Source organism: Mytilus californianus, unplaced genomic scaffold, assembly GCF_021869535.1.
Source record: "Mytilus californianus isolate M0D057914Y unplaced genomic scaffold, xbMytCali1.0.p SCAF_7, whole genome shotgun sequence".
Taxonomy (NCBI): domain Eukaryota; kingdom Metazoa; phylum Mollusca; class Bivalvia; order Mytilida; family Mytilidae; genus Mytilus; species Mytilus californianus.
The window spans coordinates 38455581-38474179 of NW_026262723.1; the positions used below are offsets into that span (position 1 = coordinate 38455581).

At 32.5% G+C, this 18599-nt stretch overlaps 1 protein-coding gene across 2 annotated transcripts; it reads right to left on the reverse strand.

Moving 5' to 3' along the window:
- Positions 1-1328: 1328 nt before the first annotated feature.
- Positions 1329-18069, reverse strand: LOC127708515 (uncharacterized). Of its 2 annotated transcripts, XM_052213415.1 has the most exons (5): positions 17973-18069; positions 13664-13791; positions 10517-10676; positions 7226-7415; positions 1329-2674 (listed from the first exon to the last, which is right to left on the reverse strand). In XM_052213415.1, the coding sequence occupies exon 5, from the start codon at positions 2570-2572 to the stop codon at positions 1538-1540; it is 1035 nt and encodes a 344-aa protein (XP_052069375.1). In that variant the 5' UTR covers positions 2573-2674; positions 7226-7415; positions 10517-10676; positions 13664-13791; positions 17973-18069; the 3' UTR covers positions 1329-1537. The 2 variants fall into 2 exon arrangements, with proteins under 2 accessions (XP_052069375.1, XP_052069374.1); XM_052213414.1 differs by lacking the exon at positions 17973-18069 and having other exon boundaries at positions 13664-13903.
- Between the last annotated feature and the right edge of the window lie 530 nt (positions 18070-18599).

The following is an 18599-nucleotide window of genomic DNA, read 5'->3' on the forward strand; positions in this document are numbered from 1 at the left end:
CATCTTTCATTTACTGAAAACTAGTAAACAAATCAAATATTGAATTGATTAATTACTATAGAATAGATCAATTTTCCTTGTCAAAGCTATCAGTGTGTACACGTCCAAACGGATCGCGTGTAAAACCAAAATTGACAAAACATAAAAAAAACATGATATTATCCTATTTACTTCGAATAATCAAGCAAAGACGTATGGCTAATTTTCCCTGATTTTATTTCATACTAGGACTATTTTTAAAAGGCCTTCAATTTTTACTTGCGTTTAAAACAGATTAACGTGGTCTGTGTATGTATAGCTTCACTAGTGTACAATGAGAATGTATCAAATGCGCAATGCCCTACTTCTGAACATGTTATCAAAATATAAATGCTTTTGGTAATCATGTTATCCGAGTTATGTACATGCTAATAAGCATGCTTAGCATGAAGAATTAAAGATTAAGAGCAAATATAAAGACTGGTCGGCTCAAAATCAGAATAATGTGCCCGTGTAGGGTGACAGTTACTTATGAACTTACAAGTAAAAAAATCCAGCGCAGAGTGTCGGTCTAGTACACAGCCCAGTTCAATTTTATATCTCATGAACATGTTCTCGTCCTGAATAAGAATTTAATTTGTCACTGGACGTTAAACAGCCGTCCATTTATCCTTTCTAACCCATATTAAAATTCTATCTGAAATGAAGTTGAATGAAGAAGACATAGGATATAAACTATAATGTATCCCCTAAAAACATACCCCCCCCCCCACATTCTTCAACAGCAATGTATGGCACTTAATATCTTTATTTTCTGTATATGAGTTTTAAATATCTGACTTCTTCACACCGGGTGTACAGACCCGAAATCCGCGGAGGGATCCTAATCCCGAGGAGCAATTAATGAACAATGTGTAATGGTGGGAAAATAAAATCTAGATCGAATTCCCACGAAGGATAATGCTCCTTCCTGGGAATCGGATCCCTCCGCGTATTCGGATCGGGATACTTAGTGTGTACTTAGGGAATGACCATTTAACTTCAAAAGGGGGGGGGGGTATGGGTTTTTCCTAAAAAAAATATTCTGATCCCCAATTTGATGAAAAAAAATATTGTGGTCAAGCAGATGACAAAAAAAAAAATATTCTGAATCCAGATTTTCCCCATACCTTATAGTGTTAAATTTTGAAAAAAATAATTTGATTGATAGCGTCGAAAAACTAAACAAATTTCTGACTCAGACAAAAAACCATAACCCCCTCCTTGAAGTTAAATGGTTGCTCCCTTAGACTCACTAAAATTCATATCTTTAATTTCAACTTTCCTGAGTGAAGCAAAAACAGATGAAATTGGCTTTAATAAATCTTTTAATCCGATCAAATGTAGTTGGATAATATTTTGGTGACAGTATATCCCATACATATGCTCCATGTACACAGTACACTATTAAATACGTAACGCAGTGACTTATAATAGCATTTACCATATACTAAATTGTCTATTTCTCGCGATTGTCTACATTTATTCTCAATGTAGAGGAAAGAAAAAAAAACGGAATTTACATCAATAATTCTTCTGTTTCATCGATATAAGGTATTTTAGAAAGTAGACATGCAGATGCAGATGATGTAATATGTGATGAAGGAAGTGACGTCATGTATACTAATGATGATGACGATGAACTATTATTTTCAAGACACTCAAATGATTCACTGAATTCGTAAGAGTCTTTCTTATTTAACAGTTTCCTATACGACCGTAAACATCCATTCGACATTTTCAACTTTGTACCATTTGGAAAATAAGCAGTCGATTCGCATGTCGTAGATGGTGGTCCTGAAATTGATCTTGTTAAAGGTTTTTTGTTCATAGCCGACGACTCGAGGTGAAAGCTTTGAAGAGTTTTTGAAGTATCACCTTCAACCGAGTCTTTACTTTTAAATGGTTTCCAATTAGGATGTAAGCATCCGTTTGACAGTGATCCAGTTATGAATTGAGCAGACGATTCGAATTCGTCAAGCGTATGACATGTTGCAGACGAGGTTCCCGATAAAGATCTTGCTAAAGGTTTTCTGCTGAAGTTTATTTCCTTTTGTTTCATTTTGTATTTAAGTAAGACCCGCTCTCTTCTCTCTTTCTTTCGTTTAATTTCTTCCTCTGCTTTAAGTTTTTTAACTTTTATCGTATGATTATTGACAAAAGCAACAGTAATTAAAAATAGTACAAGACCAAAAACAATAAAAACTGGTCCAATTATGCGGAATACTTGTCTTTGTTTCCATAATAGAGAACCCTCACTTATACTCTGAATAGTAGCACCTAGAATGAACACACAACCACAAAGCATTATTAACCCTGACGGCCAGTATAAACATTTATATTGTCTTAATCTTCTGTCTCGCGCAATTTGTTCTTTTCTCTCTTTTTTTCGTTTTCGTCGTCCAGCATATTCTTCATCTTTTTCACCTGCATATTTCTTTTTTTCATCGTTGAATTTTTCAACGCGTCTTTTAATGGAATCGTGTTTACTTTTCTGTGAATCACGTGATTTGAAAGAACTAGACGAGTCTTGTTTGGTTCTCAGTGAATCCATTGATTTGAAAGAACTGTTTTCAGAGCGTTTTATTCTTAAGTGTTGCTTGCATTTCAAAGAATCACATGATTTGAAATGACCACTTTTTCTTTTTCCCGTTACCTAGAATGAAAAGAATATGAACTTTTTAAAAATTACTACTAAAGACTATTCAAGTCGAGAATCAAATTGAAGTGTGAATGAAAGTCAGACAGTGATGGCCCCTAATAACTATACGATACAAGCACGTTATATTTAGAAATGTATATAATGACCAGAGGTCAGGCGGATGACTTTCCCGTGGTGACGCTCTCCTAAGGTTGGCAAAAAAGTGCACCATATAGAGTATAATTTAAATTTAATTTGATAAATTTACCAATTGGTCTATCTCTATACAATATATCAACCTTGACATGTTTAAACAACACAATATACAATTAGCAATAGTTAATAACTAATTTGGTTCCTTTGATTTGGAGATTTGAAAATGAAGAAAAGGTTCTTAATTCAAAAAAAGAACACTTTTTAAGCTTTATTTTTATAAAAAAAAGTTTATTTCCTAATTTCACAGAATATTAACATTTTTTGCTACTAGTGATGCCAAAATCCAAATAATTTGTCAAATAAGGATTTATACAGAATTTGTCCTGAGTGTACACAATCAATTAAAAATGGACAACAGCAAACTAACAATCATACTTCAAATAGAATGATTTGCATTCGTTTGGGGTGACAATCATTAATTATATAATCAAACTGCAAAATTTGTCAACTGAACAAAGCCTGTGATATTCAAAAAGATTTATTAAAGTAAACACACACACACACAATACACTAAACATGCATATCAAATAAAATTATTAAATGAATACAATATACGAAAATAAAAAAATAAAAGTTTTTTTTATTGCTTATGAATAAACAATTTAATTTTGGATGTCTTCTAATTGGCTGAAAGTATTTTTGTATTTTAGCTCATTGACATAATTTTGTCATTTGACCGTGACGTCATCAACGTTTTTTCATGATTTATTCCTTAAAAATGGAATTTAGAATTAAATTGTAAGGAATGACTGTAATATTTTATTCGAAATAACCTCAATAATGTGGTCCACATTTTTAAATAACCCGCTACACGGGTTATTCAGTGTGCACCACATTTTTGATGTTATTTCTTCATAGACAGAATTTTTTTTACAGTCATTCCTTAAATGGTTCACAGCTAAATCATGTAGACTACGATAAGAAAAAACAAATTAACGGAAATAATTTTTAAAAGTTTAAAAAAAAAACATATAACAGTGGTCTATCCTGTTCCAACAATGAGACAAAACAACCAACCGTAAACAATTCCCCGCAATAAAATTAAAGATGAAAAGTAAATCGAAGGAGGCTGGATTCTGCAAGTCATCAATCTAACATTTAGAAAATTATAGACCAAACGAAATAAATAAAAAAACTAATAAAAAAACGCACAGCCTAAATCGTTTTGTCCAAAGTCAGGAGACTGTCATATGGTCGTTCACTAATATAAAAATAAGAGGATGTGGTATGATTGCAAATGAGACAAATTTCCACCCTTATGTTTACTTCCGCAATTTTCAAGTAACTTGGATGGATATCATAATCCTTTCAGTCAAAATAAGTATTATCAGAGGCCAAAAAAGGGAGCAAAGTTAATTGTTGCTTGCTAAATTGTTTTTTTTATCCCTAAAAGCCTGGCCATCATTTTTTTCTCATTCGTAAGATATCGGCCACCACCTATTACAGCTTCATAGCAATGTCCATATGCATAAATATATAATTAAATGAGTTTAAAATGTTATCTATGGTTGGACTTTTTTAGAAGCGTATGTTTTCTGCAAACATTATCAGTTATATATTTCAACAATAATAACGATGATAATATTCATAGGAACGCAAGGTTGATACAGTAATAAAACTTCTTGCAACAATTCTTGATCCTAGAACATTAATAAGTAAGTATGTTTTACGATACAATAAAATTATTGGTCAAATCATATGTTTTGATACGACATGTGAATACGTATTACATGCCCTTTTTAGAAATTAGGACGTCATGAGAGCTAGCTCATTATGACATCATTGATTAAAAAGATGTTTCATACGTCATCAGAGTATTAGTGTTGCGTAATGTATTCTGTCTTCAGTCGGTGTGAATTAGTCATACATCAGTGGCGTATTGATAGTTTACAGCTAGGTGCAGTTTTGATTCAGTGTCCAATATTTCGATTTCGTTATTTTTAAAAAAAAAATTTTGTATTTTAAGATATTGTTGTTACATATAACAGATCAGTTAAGAAATGATGTTGCATTAAGGGATCGACAATTTGTTTTTTTTTATAACTTTTTTATTTATACGGGCGTCATTACCCGGTACGTTGAGACTGCGCAACGTTATTAACGAGGACAAAGTTCTAAAACGGACATGGTATGACTGACAATAAGACAACTATCCACCAACGTTCAAACCTATATAGATATAGGTCACCATAAAGCCTTCAACAATGAGCATAAAACCATACCGAATACCCACTATTAATATTGCATTTATTTTTTTCAATAAATGACATTTCATTAAAAATACTACTACCCTTATTAAATTTTAGGAAAATTGGAAATTTAAGAGATGTACTACCAGAGCTTACAATTTTAGATTGATTGATTGATTGATGGTGTTTAGCGCCACTTTTGGCTACATCGTAGCAGTCAGTTTTTATTAGTGGATGAAGCTAGAGAGAACAATGCACCGACCTTAGGAAGTAAATCCTATAGTCAACAAAGAGTTGAAAGTACCTACCACATGCGGGGTTCAAATCACAACCTCACAACAGGCTAGTAATATAGCCACCGAGGACCCCTTTAAATCCTAGAAAATTAAAGCATGTAGTGTCCTCTACCAGTATATTTTTGATAAAATAGGTCCCAAACTGTCAAGAATCGGCATGGCAAAAAGCTTACTTTGATTTTGTGTTATATGAAGAAAAAAAACGTAAACCACAATTTAATTTCGAATAGTATCTATATGTGTCATGTTATTAGAACTTTTTTTTTCTTATTTGCAAAATAAGAAATGGAAATGTTCTCCGAAAAAAATCAATTCTTTAGGGAGTGTAATAAAGTAAATAAAATCACTTCTAAGAAAGATAGTCTAGATTTATTGAATTTGTCTCTTCAAATTTCAGTGGACAAGAAAACAACCAGCCTCAAGACAAAATAGCAATATTTTTTTTCGTCCAGTGTACCTTTTTTTATATGTTTTTCACCGCATGAATCGATGGAGAATATGTCTGGCTGTAGAGTTCAAAAGGTGTGCTGGTAAGATAACCTGTATTCCTGGCTCACTTGAATGTAGAGTGTACGATGAGACTACTTTTCTGGTCCTTTGACAGGGAAAAACACAAATAACGCTTAACCTTTCAAATATGATTCTCTTCTGGACTTTGTCTTGCATATTTATTTCAGGCATTTTAAGGAAAAATAATCGACGTTTCCAAATTTTTAACGTTTTGACTGAGATTTTTCATTTCTCTCAAGATACTGAGCAATAGTCAGTGGCGGATTTAGAGGCGGGCCGGTTCCTCCTTGTGGAGTTACCTATATGGTTAATGCATAGACTTTTAAAAATTTCCATTCACAACTTAGTATTGGTGCCCCCTTTTAAATCCTGGAAGTAAATAATACTTTATTTATAATCAATTTCATGTGCACTCATTCATATGTGTCCAATTGGAAAAGATCATTGTCTATGCAAACCAATTATTTGATGCATTTCAATGGTAAGAAACCCGCATTATAAACACTACCAAGTGATGCTCTTCACAACGACGAACCAGTGCTGAATGATTGAATAGTAATAAAGTGAATTCAGGATTCACGAAAGACTTGTTAAAAAAGAGACATAATTTATATAGTACTATATAAATTCCAGATCGTCTTACCCTTTCCATAGTTGCTAAAACACAAACACTGAAATATTAATACGATATATATGTATGCCAAGTGGTCTAAGTAGTTTAACTACTGTATCACTAGCCTAGTAACAATAAGGTTGTGAGTTCTAAACCCGCCCGTTGCAGATGCACTCGACTCCAATCGTAATTGACTAGGATTGTCAGTTTTCCTTCCTTAGATCGGTGGTTCTCTCTGGGCACTCCGGCTTCCTCCACCAATAAAAATTGACCGCCAGGAAATAGCGCAATAGTTTTGAAAGTGGCGTCAATCAATCAATCAATAGAGTGAAAAAGAGTTGCTCAAGTCAAGCTAGGGTTGTACACATTTCTTAATCGACCTATGTCAAGGTCATTAAACACCTCTAGTAGTAGTTAATTGACCTATAACATATTAGGCCTGGTTTTCTTTATATTTCCTTAAACAAAGTGCAATAGGAAAAGGCTGATAAAATAAAATTGATCGTTGTCATGTTTACGTTATATTCATTTTGGTCTGAAACATATCAAAGAAATCGGATTTCCCTTTCTATCATAAATCAAGGTTAGAGCAATTGAGTAATTTTTCACCTTTTGTAGAGTTTACAATTTCAAAGTTGACTCGTGTATATAAAGCAATATATGATTTAGATTCATTGCTAAATAAAACAAATAACTATATATGTGAATTTTGATTTGTCGTATTCCCCTTTAATTTACTTACTGTTATTTTCCATCATCACGGAAATTTTAAATCGTGTATGACATATATAAATCCTTGACCATTGGAGTTGTTAACAACATCATTAGTGTCTGTAAACAACAACACCTTTAGCGAAGTGAATTTGTTTTCCATCGGTCATTGGTTGGGATTCTGTACTTATTTTTCCTTTTCTCTATTCATTCGATGTTATCTACAAAGAAATGGTAGTACTTATAATTAGCGACTCTTTAAGTCTACAAAGTTCATATACTCAAAACAGACTTAACTGCTGGAAAAATCCGAAACAATGATTCATAGTATGTGTCGTTCAAATTTACCCTGATCAATAGGATCAGAATAGATCCTTTACGTATCCCATTAAGTTTCTTCATAGAAAACAGTGTATTTAAGTTGGGACTAGTGTATGCCCTGTTGAAGTCAATTAACATGGGATGGTACCATGAAATAGACCAACTTTGAACAAATTCCTCCTAAAGCAAATGCAGATTTTGCTACAAAAAGAATTGTCAAAATTAACGAAGGTCTTTCCACCAAAAACCATGTATTTTGATATGAAAGTAGTAAAATTCGGTTTTAAATGTCATTTCCAGCGTCAAGTGATAGCTTATTGTACGCTGATTCCAAAAATATATGGTTTCTATACAATATTTGTTAAATAAGGGAGATAATTTGTTACTTCCGGTTTAAAAAATGTTACTTTTGGTATTATTTTAATTGTTTACTCGACACTGATTCCAAAAATATCTGGTTCTATATACCTTTATAATAATAAAGTACAAAAAATAGCTACTTCCGGTTAACACAAGGTTACTTCCGGTTGGTTTTTTCAAGGTTAAATGGCTTGAAACCTAATGCAAAAAGTCCCATGTGGCTTTATCATGTATACATATGCGGTAAAAGCAAAGGTCAAATTCACGAACGTCAAATTAACCTATGACCTTGAGCTCAATTTCAAGGTCATCAACCAAGGACCTCAAATCAAAAGACCCTAGGTCTTAATTATATTTGGTTAATGAGTTATATCACCATACGCATATTTTGAAAAAAAAAAAGGGAAGAAAACTCTAATTTTATGTAAGCGTACCCTTTAAACCAATATGTATATGTTACGACATGTTGCAACTAACAATTAAGTAAAAATATGTTGTCGATATCTTATATCGTGTTTGAAAAGAGGTGAAAATAAGCAAAAATCCAAATTTAGAAATGACCTTGACCTTTGACCTTGACCCTATTTTCTTTTTTTTTGGACCAAGGACCTCAAATCAAAAGACCCTAGGTCTCTATCACTTATGGTTTACCAATTACAATTACATTTTACTTATTTTAAATATATACCATAATCTCATTGGCGGTTACTGAACCTTTAAATCTGACGTAACGAGCCTTTTTCAATTTGGATCCAAGGAGGAAGGCAGGAGACAATTGAACTCCAATATAAAACCAGGATAATTCTTACAATAAAAAGTGTACGGCTTAACAGGGTCAGTTTCAAAATCACAATAACTGTTCGATATCATATGCAAAAAATCTAAGCGACATCTTGCGAAACAAAAAAGCACCGTGACAAAAAAAAGTGGCGGAAGAAGAAAAAAATAATAATAATCAGAAGAAAACCAATAGGTCTTTCCACAGAAATGTGGAAAGACCTCATTACCCCAGAACTTTAACGAAAAAAATATTTTAATGGTTTTTTCCGATTATGTTTCATGATTTTACGTTAATCCAAAGTGGCAGCAGTATTAGCCATGCATATAGGATCATAAGATCAGGCAAATGAATTTCCTCCACACTAAATCCAACATACCTTTGCTCACAGAAAGGGGTCATGACAATATTCAGAAGTGAACCAAAGACAATTTCAGAAACAGTTGTATCTAGCAGGCTTAGCACTTGAAGAATAACATACAACTGTTTGAAGTTTTACATTGAATGTTCTTGGTTTATGGCATAAACATCAGAAACAACTTTGATAGTAAATCCTTATAATATAGGATGGATGATATTTGGTCCAAACTGACTCAGTTGTTTCAAAGAAATTCAGTAGTTTTTAAACTAGCCTAAGATCTTACAAAGGCCAGGCGATAGAGTGAAATTAAGATAAATAGTGAAATGTTGGGAATATTTTGTTTAATTACATTCTTTACTTTTTTAGTAAAAATAAAAATATTTCAAAACTTGATAACAAATCTCTGTTTATTTGGTTAATGGGAAATGAAGATAAAAATATTTTGATAATAATTTGTCAATTATTAGAGGTTTTAAATAAAAACAGCAATACAATACTAAATTAGAATACTTTATATAGAGTTCTAGATATATATGATCATATATGCATTTACAATAGTTACTATTTACATTAAATTAATAATTGGTATGCTGTGAGGTGTACTGTCCAATAAAGGATCCAGAATAACAAACAATGGGTCATATTATATATTTTTATTAAAACAAATTACTTATTTCAGTTACTTTGATATTATATATTTATCAATTAAATCAAAATTGTTATGTACTTTGTTGAACCTATTTTTAATTTACTTTTATATTATGTTTGAAATTATATTGTAATTATTCTGCTAATTTTGGGCGCCGTGATTGGCAAATAAAATATTTTTTTGTTGTTTGTTTGTTTCTTTCTTTACTTATACTAAACTTATCATTTATCTTTAAACAATTGATGACTTGAAATTTTGAAAATATTCGGGACCAAACCAGATGCACCAAATTTAATATTCCATGTGATTAAGATCTGAGAAATGGTAGAAAGGTAACTATAAAAATTCAGGTCCGTAGTTATGAAGTTTACAGGTATGTTTAAGGGAAGGGGTTTGCATTTTTACTGTAAAACAATGGAAATTTTCAAAATAATCTACATTTTAAACATTTTCATGAAACATCTTTCGTTTCTTTACATTAAAAGTTATCAAAAACTGTAAGTAAGATTTGTAAAACAATTAATTCACTGACCTAAATCAAAATGAAGTATTTAAAGTATAAATATACTTTGCAGAAAGCTAGCTTAGACTTAATATCTTAATATAGACGACAATGTTATTAATTATGTAGTAAGTCCAAATTGGGCAATATTGATTTGTAGGTCACAAAACCTTCACAAGTTTACTGAACATTCCAGACAAGCTGCTTGCAATTATTTACCTTCGCCTCACCTTTTCGAAATTATTTACCTTCGCCTTACCTTTCCACATCACAATTATTTACCTTCGCCTTACCTTTTCACAATTATTCACTTTCGTCTTACCTTTTCACAATTATTTACCTTCGCCGTACCTTTTCGTTAATTTTCACTGCACGTTGTGGTGGTAGACAAAATAAACCCGTATAATTCCTTGGCGTTCAGGATAAGATCTATATCATTAAATATTAGAAAGATATCAACACAGTTGCTCCGTATTCTTGATCACAGCCATCCCGGAACATCCAGACTTTTCTGTAATTAAAAAGAGTAAAATAACAAAAATACCGAACTCCGAAGAAAATTTTAAACGGATAGTCCCTAAGCAAATGGCAAAACCAAAAGCTCAAACACATCAAACGAATGGATAACAACTGTCATATTCCTGACTTGGTACAGGCATTTTCTTATGTAGAAAATGGTGGATTAAACCTGGTTTTATAGCTAGCTAAACATCTCACTTGTATGACAGTCGCATAAAATTCCATTAAATTGACAACGATGTGTGAACAAAACAAACATACATAATAGGTAAAAATGTCAAAAATAGGGGTACAGCAGTCAACATTGTGTTATAATCTTAATCACTACAAAAACAAGCAAATATGTCAACAAAGACAAACAAAAAGGCAGATAGACAAAGCACATTTGCAAAAACGAAAGATAAGAATACAAAAATTTACCATAGCACAAAAACACAATGACGGGATATACAAGTACCGAGCCACGTCAAATGAATCACTACAAAAACAAGCAAATATGTCAACAAAGACAAACAAAAAGGCATATACTATCAATTTCTAATTTACTATCTACAGCAGTTTCTGATAATGCAGAGCTGATGATATATATATATATATATAGGGAATTTATCAGCCAATGAGGATGCCCTCCGGTCAGTAGGCAGTGAATCGGTACTGTCATGACTTAGATGATGCAGATATAATTTTTATAATTATAATTCTATCAATGATAAAATAGACAAATTAACTAAAACTAAGGTTGAAATTCCTGCAAGAAAATTAGACCATATACATAATTGTTATTGTGTTTTTTCGGGTATTATTTGGGTCTTTTTTTAGCTCTCCAAATTTTTTAACATATCTGGGTGAATATCGCTGCTAGTGGAATATCAGTACCTGAGGGTACCATCCACATATAAGGCACTGCTCCCGAACTGTCGTGATTTAAATGAAGACAATTCTAATAAAACTAAAACTAAGGTCTAGATGATTTTGACTATTCTGTATAGGTCGATTTGATTTTAAGCTGTCAAACGCTGGTATCTGGTTTCACAGACTTCTCGAGCGCAACAGATGAAAGTTCTTCCAGAAACACGCGTAATGCGCACCTCAACCGGTAGTATACATTTAGTTCCTATATCAAATATCCAGCAGCTTTAAAATTTTATTATAAATTTTCTTACACGTATAAAAAGTTGAGGTCTGAAATGCTATATACGATCATGAAAATCCAAGCAATGATAAGCAAATATAAGTTATGATGATAAATAGTTTAGCATAAGATAATTCAATTATCCCAATATATACACCTCGCCAAAAGTTAAGCAACACCTAAATGTTTTTGCTTCTATATTTTGTTTTGAAACTAAATTTGATACTGCTTTGTTTCCACATATTTCGTTAATCTGTTGTAATTTGGCAAGTAAGAAATTCAGGTAAAGATTTTATTCCTGGGTATCTTAAAAACAGGTTTTCTAAAGCTACATACAAGTTTTTTTCCTTGCAAGTTTCGTGCAATAAAATGTAAGGTGTTTCACGTGCTGTTTTGTCAGTGTATACGATAAACATTCTGTTTTTTGGAAGATGCAAAGACGTAAGTTAACAATTGCACAGAAATGGCAAGTCATTTGTATGCGCACTACTGGTTTAAGTCTGCGCAGAATAGCTGTTCAATTTGGTGTATCATACAGTGTAATTTCGAGATTACAGTTCGCCGCGTACGAGACAACTGGGGAATACATGGTCGCGTGAGTCTACGAACTGTTAGCCGCAGACTAAATTGTGCCAATTTACGTGCCCGTAGGCCAGTCAAAAGATCATTGCTGACTCTTAGGCATCGTCAAGCTCGACATCAGTGGTCACGTGACGTGATCACCGCAATTGGACTTTGAGACAGTGGCGTCCATTAATCTGACGAGAGCTGATTCCTCCTACATCATATTGATGGGCACATGCGCGTATGGCGTCCTCAGAATACAGCATATAGGGAACAGCACATCCTTGGAACTACAGTGTTTGGTGGTGGGGTGTGACAGTTTGGAGATGCTTTTCATTTTACTGCAAAATGGACCTGTATGTTCTGGATATGACTATGACGGGTCAAAAATATCGCGATAACATCATCCGGGATATCGTTGTGCCACATTTTGACAATCACAATCTTGCAACCAGACCAATATTCATGGACTATAATGCTAGGCCACACAGAGCACGCATTGTTTTAGAATGTTTACGTCAGGAGACAATTGACACTATTCCTTGGTCAGCCATGTCACCGGATTTGAATCCCATTGAGCATGTCTGGGGTGATATTGGTCGAAAAATCAACAACAGGGTTCAAGCTTGTCATAATTTACAGGAATTACGAGCAGCCTTGATTGAAGAATGGCAAACAATTCCTGTTAGAACATTACGACGCTTAGTTCAAAGCATGAGACGACGTGTGGATGAACTTTTTCGGAAGCGTGGAGGATACACTTGCTACTGACCTAAATTGTACTTTAATGTATTTACAAATTGTCACTCTCGAGTTTTAAAAAGAATTTCGTGTATAATGTAGAGCAAATTTGTCAAAAACTTCAGTATAAGTTGAAACTTAATCTTGTCTTTTTTTAGCAATTTTACAACCATTTGCCCAAAATGTAATAGTCGAAAAAATTCCATCATGAAAATAGTCTAAACTTGCACTTTTCAAGTAACAAGTTATGTTATCTTATTAAAACACAAATTCAGTTCATTGTATCGATATTTCGATTAGTTAGGAGATCAGTAAAAAACGATTCTGAAAAATTATCAGGTGTTGCTTAACTTTTGGCGAGGTGTATGGAAGAATTACGACATTAACGGACAGGTAAATCTTGTATATGCATTGTCATTCCTGATATGAAAGTAGGTTTGTCCAGAAATCCAAAAATGAGAAGACTTATGTAACTTGTAAACATTTTATACATTTTTATATCAAATTGATAAGAAAAACAGTTTGTAAATAACTAATCTTACCATATGAAATTAACAGAAACAAAATCCTAAGTCATCAGTAAGAAATTGATTCAATTATTCCGTGTTAGGTCAGTGGTCAGTGGTCAGGTATTAGTCAATGAATCCAATAAATTATTCAATCGTCTTCCCTGTAAACAAGACGTAATTTTCTGTATACGTATAACCGTTATATAAAAGAAGTACACATAGTTTGATAAACATTCGCCAATTTAAAGTTGTAAAATTTGAATTAATCGAGTGATTATTTTGACCATTAACCTATTTAATCATATGTGGTCAACTATGTTAATGCGTTCTTAAGTAGTTGGTATTATATTCAAATATAATACTTCAGGTGCAACAAAGCTTATCACAGTTAGTTGTTTTATCTAAGTGTTGTTTTCGGATAGTTTTTTGGGGGGTTGTTGGGATTAGAGGCCCTCTCTCCTGAAAGGTTTCATATGTGTTTGACTATCCTATTATTCGGAGAGGGGACTTTTAGCATTTCTGATTAGGGTTAATCCAAACAGAAAGGGCTAAAATCTGTCCTTCAAAAGTAGATTTGATTACAAAATACTTTTAAATCTTGCAATAAGGATAGCTTTACAATCTCCTGCATGTTATATATCGAAAACTCAGTTTTAAAAAAAACATAGTATATCTTGCTTTCTTTTAAAAATTGTTGTCACTATCTTTTTTTTAAATGCAGGGCAAACATTTTTTTTGCAGAATTTTTGCGTCTTTCTTTTTATATTCGTACTATTAATTCATAAACTTACATTTGTAAGTAAATAATGCCTATATTGAAAGAAATTTGGTGAACATTTTTCGCCAAGTGACATATCTTTTTGTTGCAGTTGATAGCCCCATCCTTTCCTCGTTTTTGGAGATTTACTAACGGATTTCTATCGCGAGAAGTCCGACATGAGTGGCCTGTTTGTCTTGATTAACACTTTTTATCAGGCTTTATTCTGATTTTTTAAGCATTATTTTTTAGAAACAGTGGATACTAAAATGGGTACATCCATCTTTCTGCCTATTGTAGAATCGAAAAAGATAGCACATATATGTATGTATTTTTCAAAAAGATTGCAAAGAAGTGAAATGTTCCTAGCAGATTATCATAATTCACCAAAAAGTTTGTTTTTGTTTATTGTGGTGCGATGTTGTTTTGACTTATGATAATTTTTGGACCAATCTGATTTCATTAAGATACGTTAGGGTGCGTTGTTGTCTGAAATGTGTCAGTAATCAAGGTTAGAGTTACATGATAAGGTCCATTTCTCAGATACTATTAGCAATAGGTCAACTATCTGACTGACAGTTTTCATATGATTTTGACCTCATTTCCATGGTTCATTGGCCAATGTTAAGTTTTTGTGTTTTGGTCTGTTTCTAAGATACTATAAGCAACACTTTAACTATATTTGGCGTACGGAATGATTACAAGGTGTACATGTCTGTCCGGCAGGTATCATATGACCTGGACGTCATTTTCATGGTTCATTGGTCAATGTCATGTTTTCGTTGATTTGTCCTTAACTCAGATATTATAAAATACCGCAGTATGTTTCTCTATTACTGTAAGCAATAGATCAACCATATTTGGCGTATGGAATAATTGTAAGGTAAGCATGTCTGTTTGGCAGGAAGCATATAACCATGACCTCATTTCCGTGGTCCATTGGTCAATGTTAAACTTTCATGGTATATATATAAGGTCTGTTTTTGGTATATGGAATTTGTAAGGTATATATGTCCATCCGTGACCAGTACAGCGAGGGGAGACATTTCAGCATTCTTGTATAATCTTGCATTGAATATACAAACAAGATACACGTCAGCAACGAAGCACTTGCTAAAAAGGATGAGTGTATTCTCGGGGGCTGATATTCTTAACATCATTTTTCAAATTAATATAATCAGTTAATTTGATAACATTTAAATCAAAATAATTGCTTACAGTATATGAATGCTTAAGAAAAATGAAAATAATTTAAAAAAGATAAACTGAAAATCTTTAAAAAATAAACTGATAATCTTTAAAAAATAAACTGTTTTATGACAGTACAGAAACTAAAATGTAAGGACCGGAAAAGTAGAGTGGGAAATTTGAACTTTAATGAGGAAGTGATGGTATGTTGGATAGGGACTATACTGAGTGTTACGTCGAGCTGATATCCAGTACAGGATCCCGAGGGTTCTTCTTCACCAAACGCATAATTTATTTCTATAGCGATATTATTTTTGTGACTTCCTGATAATCATCTATGATAATCAGTATATATCGATCTCTTCATTTTTCGAATATTTATCAGGTATATTCTTGGAAAGCATTAGTGGGCGGGCTTTAATAATTTTGATGGCCGTTATTCAATATTTTTGGCTATCCTTGCAGCAAAAATAAATAAGAAGATGTGGTATGAGTGCCAATGAGACAACTCTCCATCCAAGTCACAATGTGAAAAAAGTAAACAATTATAGGTCAAAGTATAGCAAAAGATTGATTCGAAAATATTCGCTTGAAACCTCTGATGAAGCACATTGTTGCAAATCGTTCTACTACTTTGTTGCAAGTCTTTTGCATATAATATTATTCAAAAAACTTTAATATTGGTTGCTGTGGTTGTATGACCAAATTAATTAAGTTATATCTAAAGCCGTTGAAAATGTGTTAAAATGGTAAAACTAGTCATATATACATGTACATTGTATACTCAGTTAAAATAATAAATGTCAGCGAATATTCAGATATATTATTTTGGCTGCATTCAAAGTTTTAAAATATTAACCTCGTGTATATCGATTGTTTTTTTTAAATGTTTGCAATACTAGTTTAATAAGTGCATGAGAAGCATTTTTTAACCTTTCAAAGTCACTTAGGTGAAGGTTGTTTTAAATTAGTTAACTTCTTGGGGAGGGGTAAACTGGTCTTTGGAATATTTTGATCGGTTTCGTCATTAGAGAATATGTCTCAAAATGTAATATTAAGTATATGAACTGTAATTAACATGTTCTACATGGTGCAATTTCAAACTAGATTAAGGACAAGGGTCGGAGATAACAGTCCATGAATATTCCAAGTAGTAGATTTTTTTCTGTATACCCATCATCGTCTGAATAATCAAACAAGTACATATAGTCCAAACAGATTAAAAGAATCAACTCAAAATTAAGATTTATTTACTTGTAGGATTAAAGCTTATCTCCGCTTATAAATTACTTTTTTAAAAACCAAAAAGAAATTTTTACATGTTGACCCTCAAATTGAGAGTAAACATCCTTTTAAATACTGGTCTCGGACATGATAACAAAAAATAAAAAAAATAATATGCTAACTGAATGGGTGCATATTTAGATATTTAGAAAGATCCACTCGCGATGACTACTTTTATAGTTTAAAACGAGCTAGTTTCTTGCATTTGCTAGAGTCGAATACTTCACAGCGCATCAGAAATATAAGTCAATAATACTCATTCAAGAATAGAAATATATATTTCTATATCTTTTCTGCCTAAGAAACGCATTAAAATCCCAACTACGAATTACTATTTTTATTTTGGCACATTAATATTATCTCTCATAACTATTTTTATTGGAGGTTCAATTTATCGAAGATTTGAGGAAAACTTTATTTAAGGGAGCTACCATTTGATTTTTAGGGGGGGGGCGGGCTAGGATGAAAAACTTTTTTAATTGTAATCTCTGTCCTGCCTTTTTATTTTTCACTCTATTCGGTCCTGCCTTTTTTTAAAATTTTATCCTGACTTTTATTTGCATAAATTGTCATCCTGCCTTTTTTTTTGCCAAGTTGCTTATCCTGCTTTTTTTTTACTCAAAACTCATGTCCTGCCTTTTCTTTCAAATTTCATCTTACTATCCCCCCCCCCCCTAAAAATCAAATGGTAGCTCCCTCAGAAGCTTCTTTTTATAATTTTATAGGTGGCCGACGCACATTTTGTATGAAGTGCAGAAGCGTTCAACGCTTCCTATGCGTTGTTGTAACCTTTTGACTGGAAGCACGTGCAGTCATGAATATTGCATTTTATTGGGTAATTGTGGAATATCTCGCGATTGTTGTTTGCCAATCAAAATTATACGGATTCAAATGAAACATACATGTAATGTAATTATAAGAAGAAAAAATATACTTTTTTCAGTTGCTGTATTATTATTTTTGTGTAAAACAAAGAGTTACCTAAAAACCGAGCTCAACAAGTACCACGTACATTTCCAAAGCAAACTGAGGATATTGGTTACTGCCGATATCAACTAATAAATAGCCAAGTACTAGTTTGAGTTTGCGGTAAAGATTTTTTTTATAACTTACCTTTGAAAATCTTCCTTCGACTATCGGTACGAAGAACAGCATTAAAAGTCTTGCTCCTTTGTATCGTTTAAATCAACATCATATCCCAGTAAATCCTGGTATATATAATGTCAATACAGAATGTATGTATGTAATTGCAATGCTATATCATATAAACAAGTCTGCGGTGTTATAATTGAGAACAAACAAAGGCTATACGGGATTATACATTATATGCACGACTCGAGGCTTAAAAGGTTGCATATGAGTCTCATCTTGTGTGAACAATATGACGTGAGATTAAAACCTAAATAGTGACCTTCATAACAAATAGCTTATGGTCTATTGTTTACCAATCACGACTAACAGTAAAAACATAATTGATTTTACTGCACATTTTCATATTAATTTTTAGGACGAACTTGACATTTAAGTTTATAACAGGAAAATTTGAATTATTGAATACGTAAAAAAAAAAGCATTTTCCGTTTTCTGATTTTTTTTTTCAAAAGTGCACAATAATATCTCCCATTCTCTTGATTTTAGGGGGTGGGGTAAAAGTATTTACTACAGACTAAATATTTTTTAAAATCCTCTCAATTTATTTTTCGGATATTCATTTTCGATGTCACGATCGTTAGTGGAAAA

Excerpts from the sequence above, each read along its gene's own strand:
- LOC127708515 (XM_052213415.1), bottom strand. The coding sequence starts at position 2,572 with ATGGATTCACTGAGAACCAAACAAGACTCGTCTAGTTCTTTCAAATCA.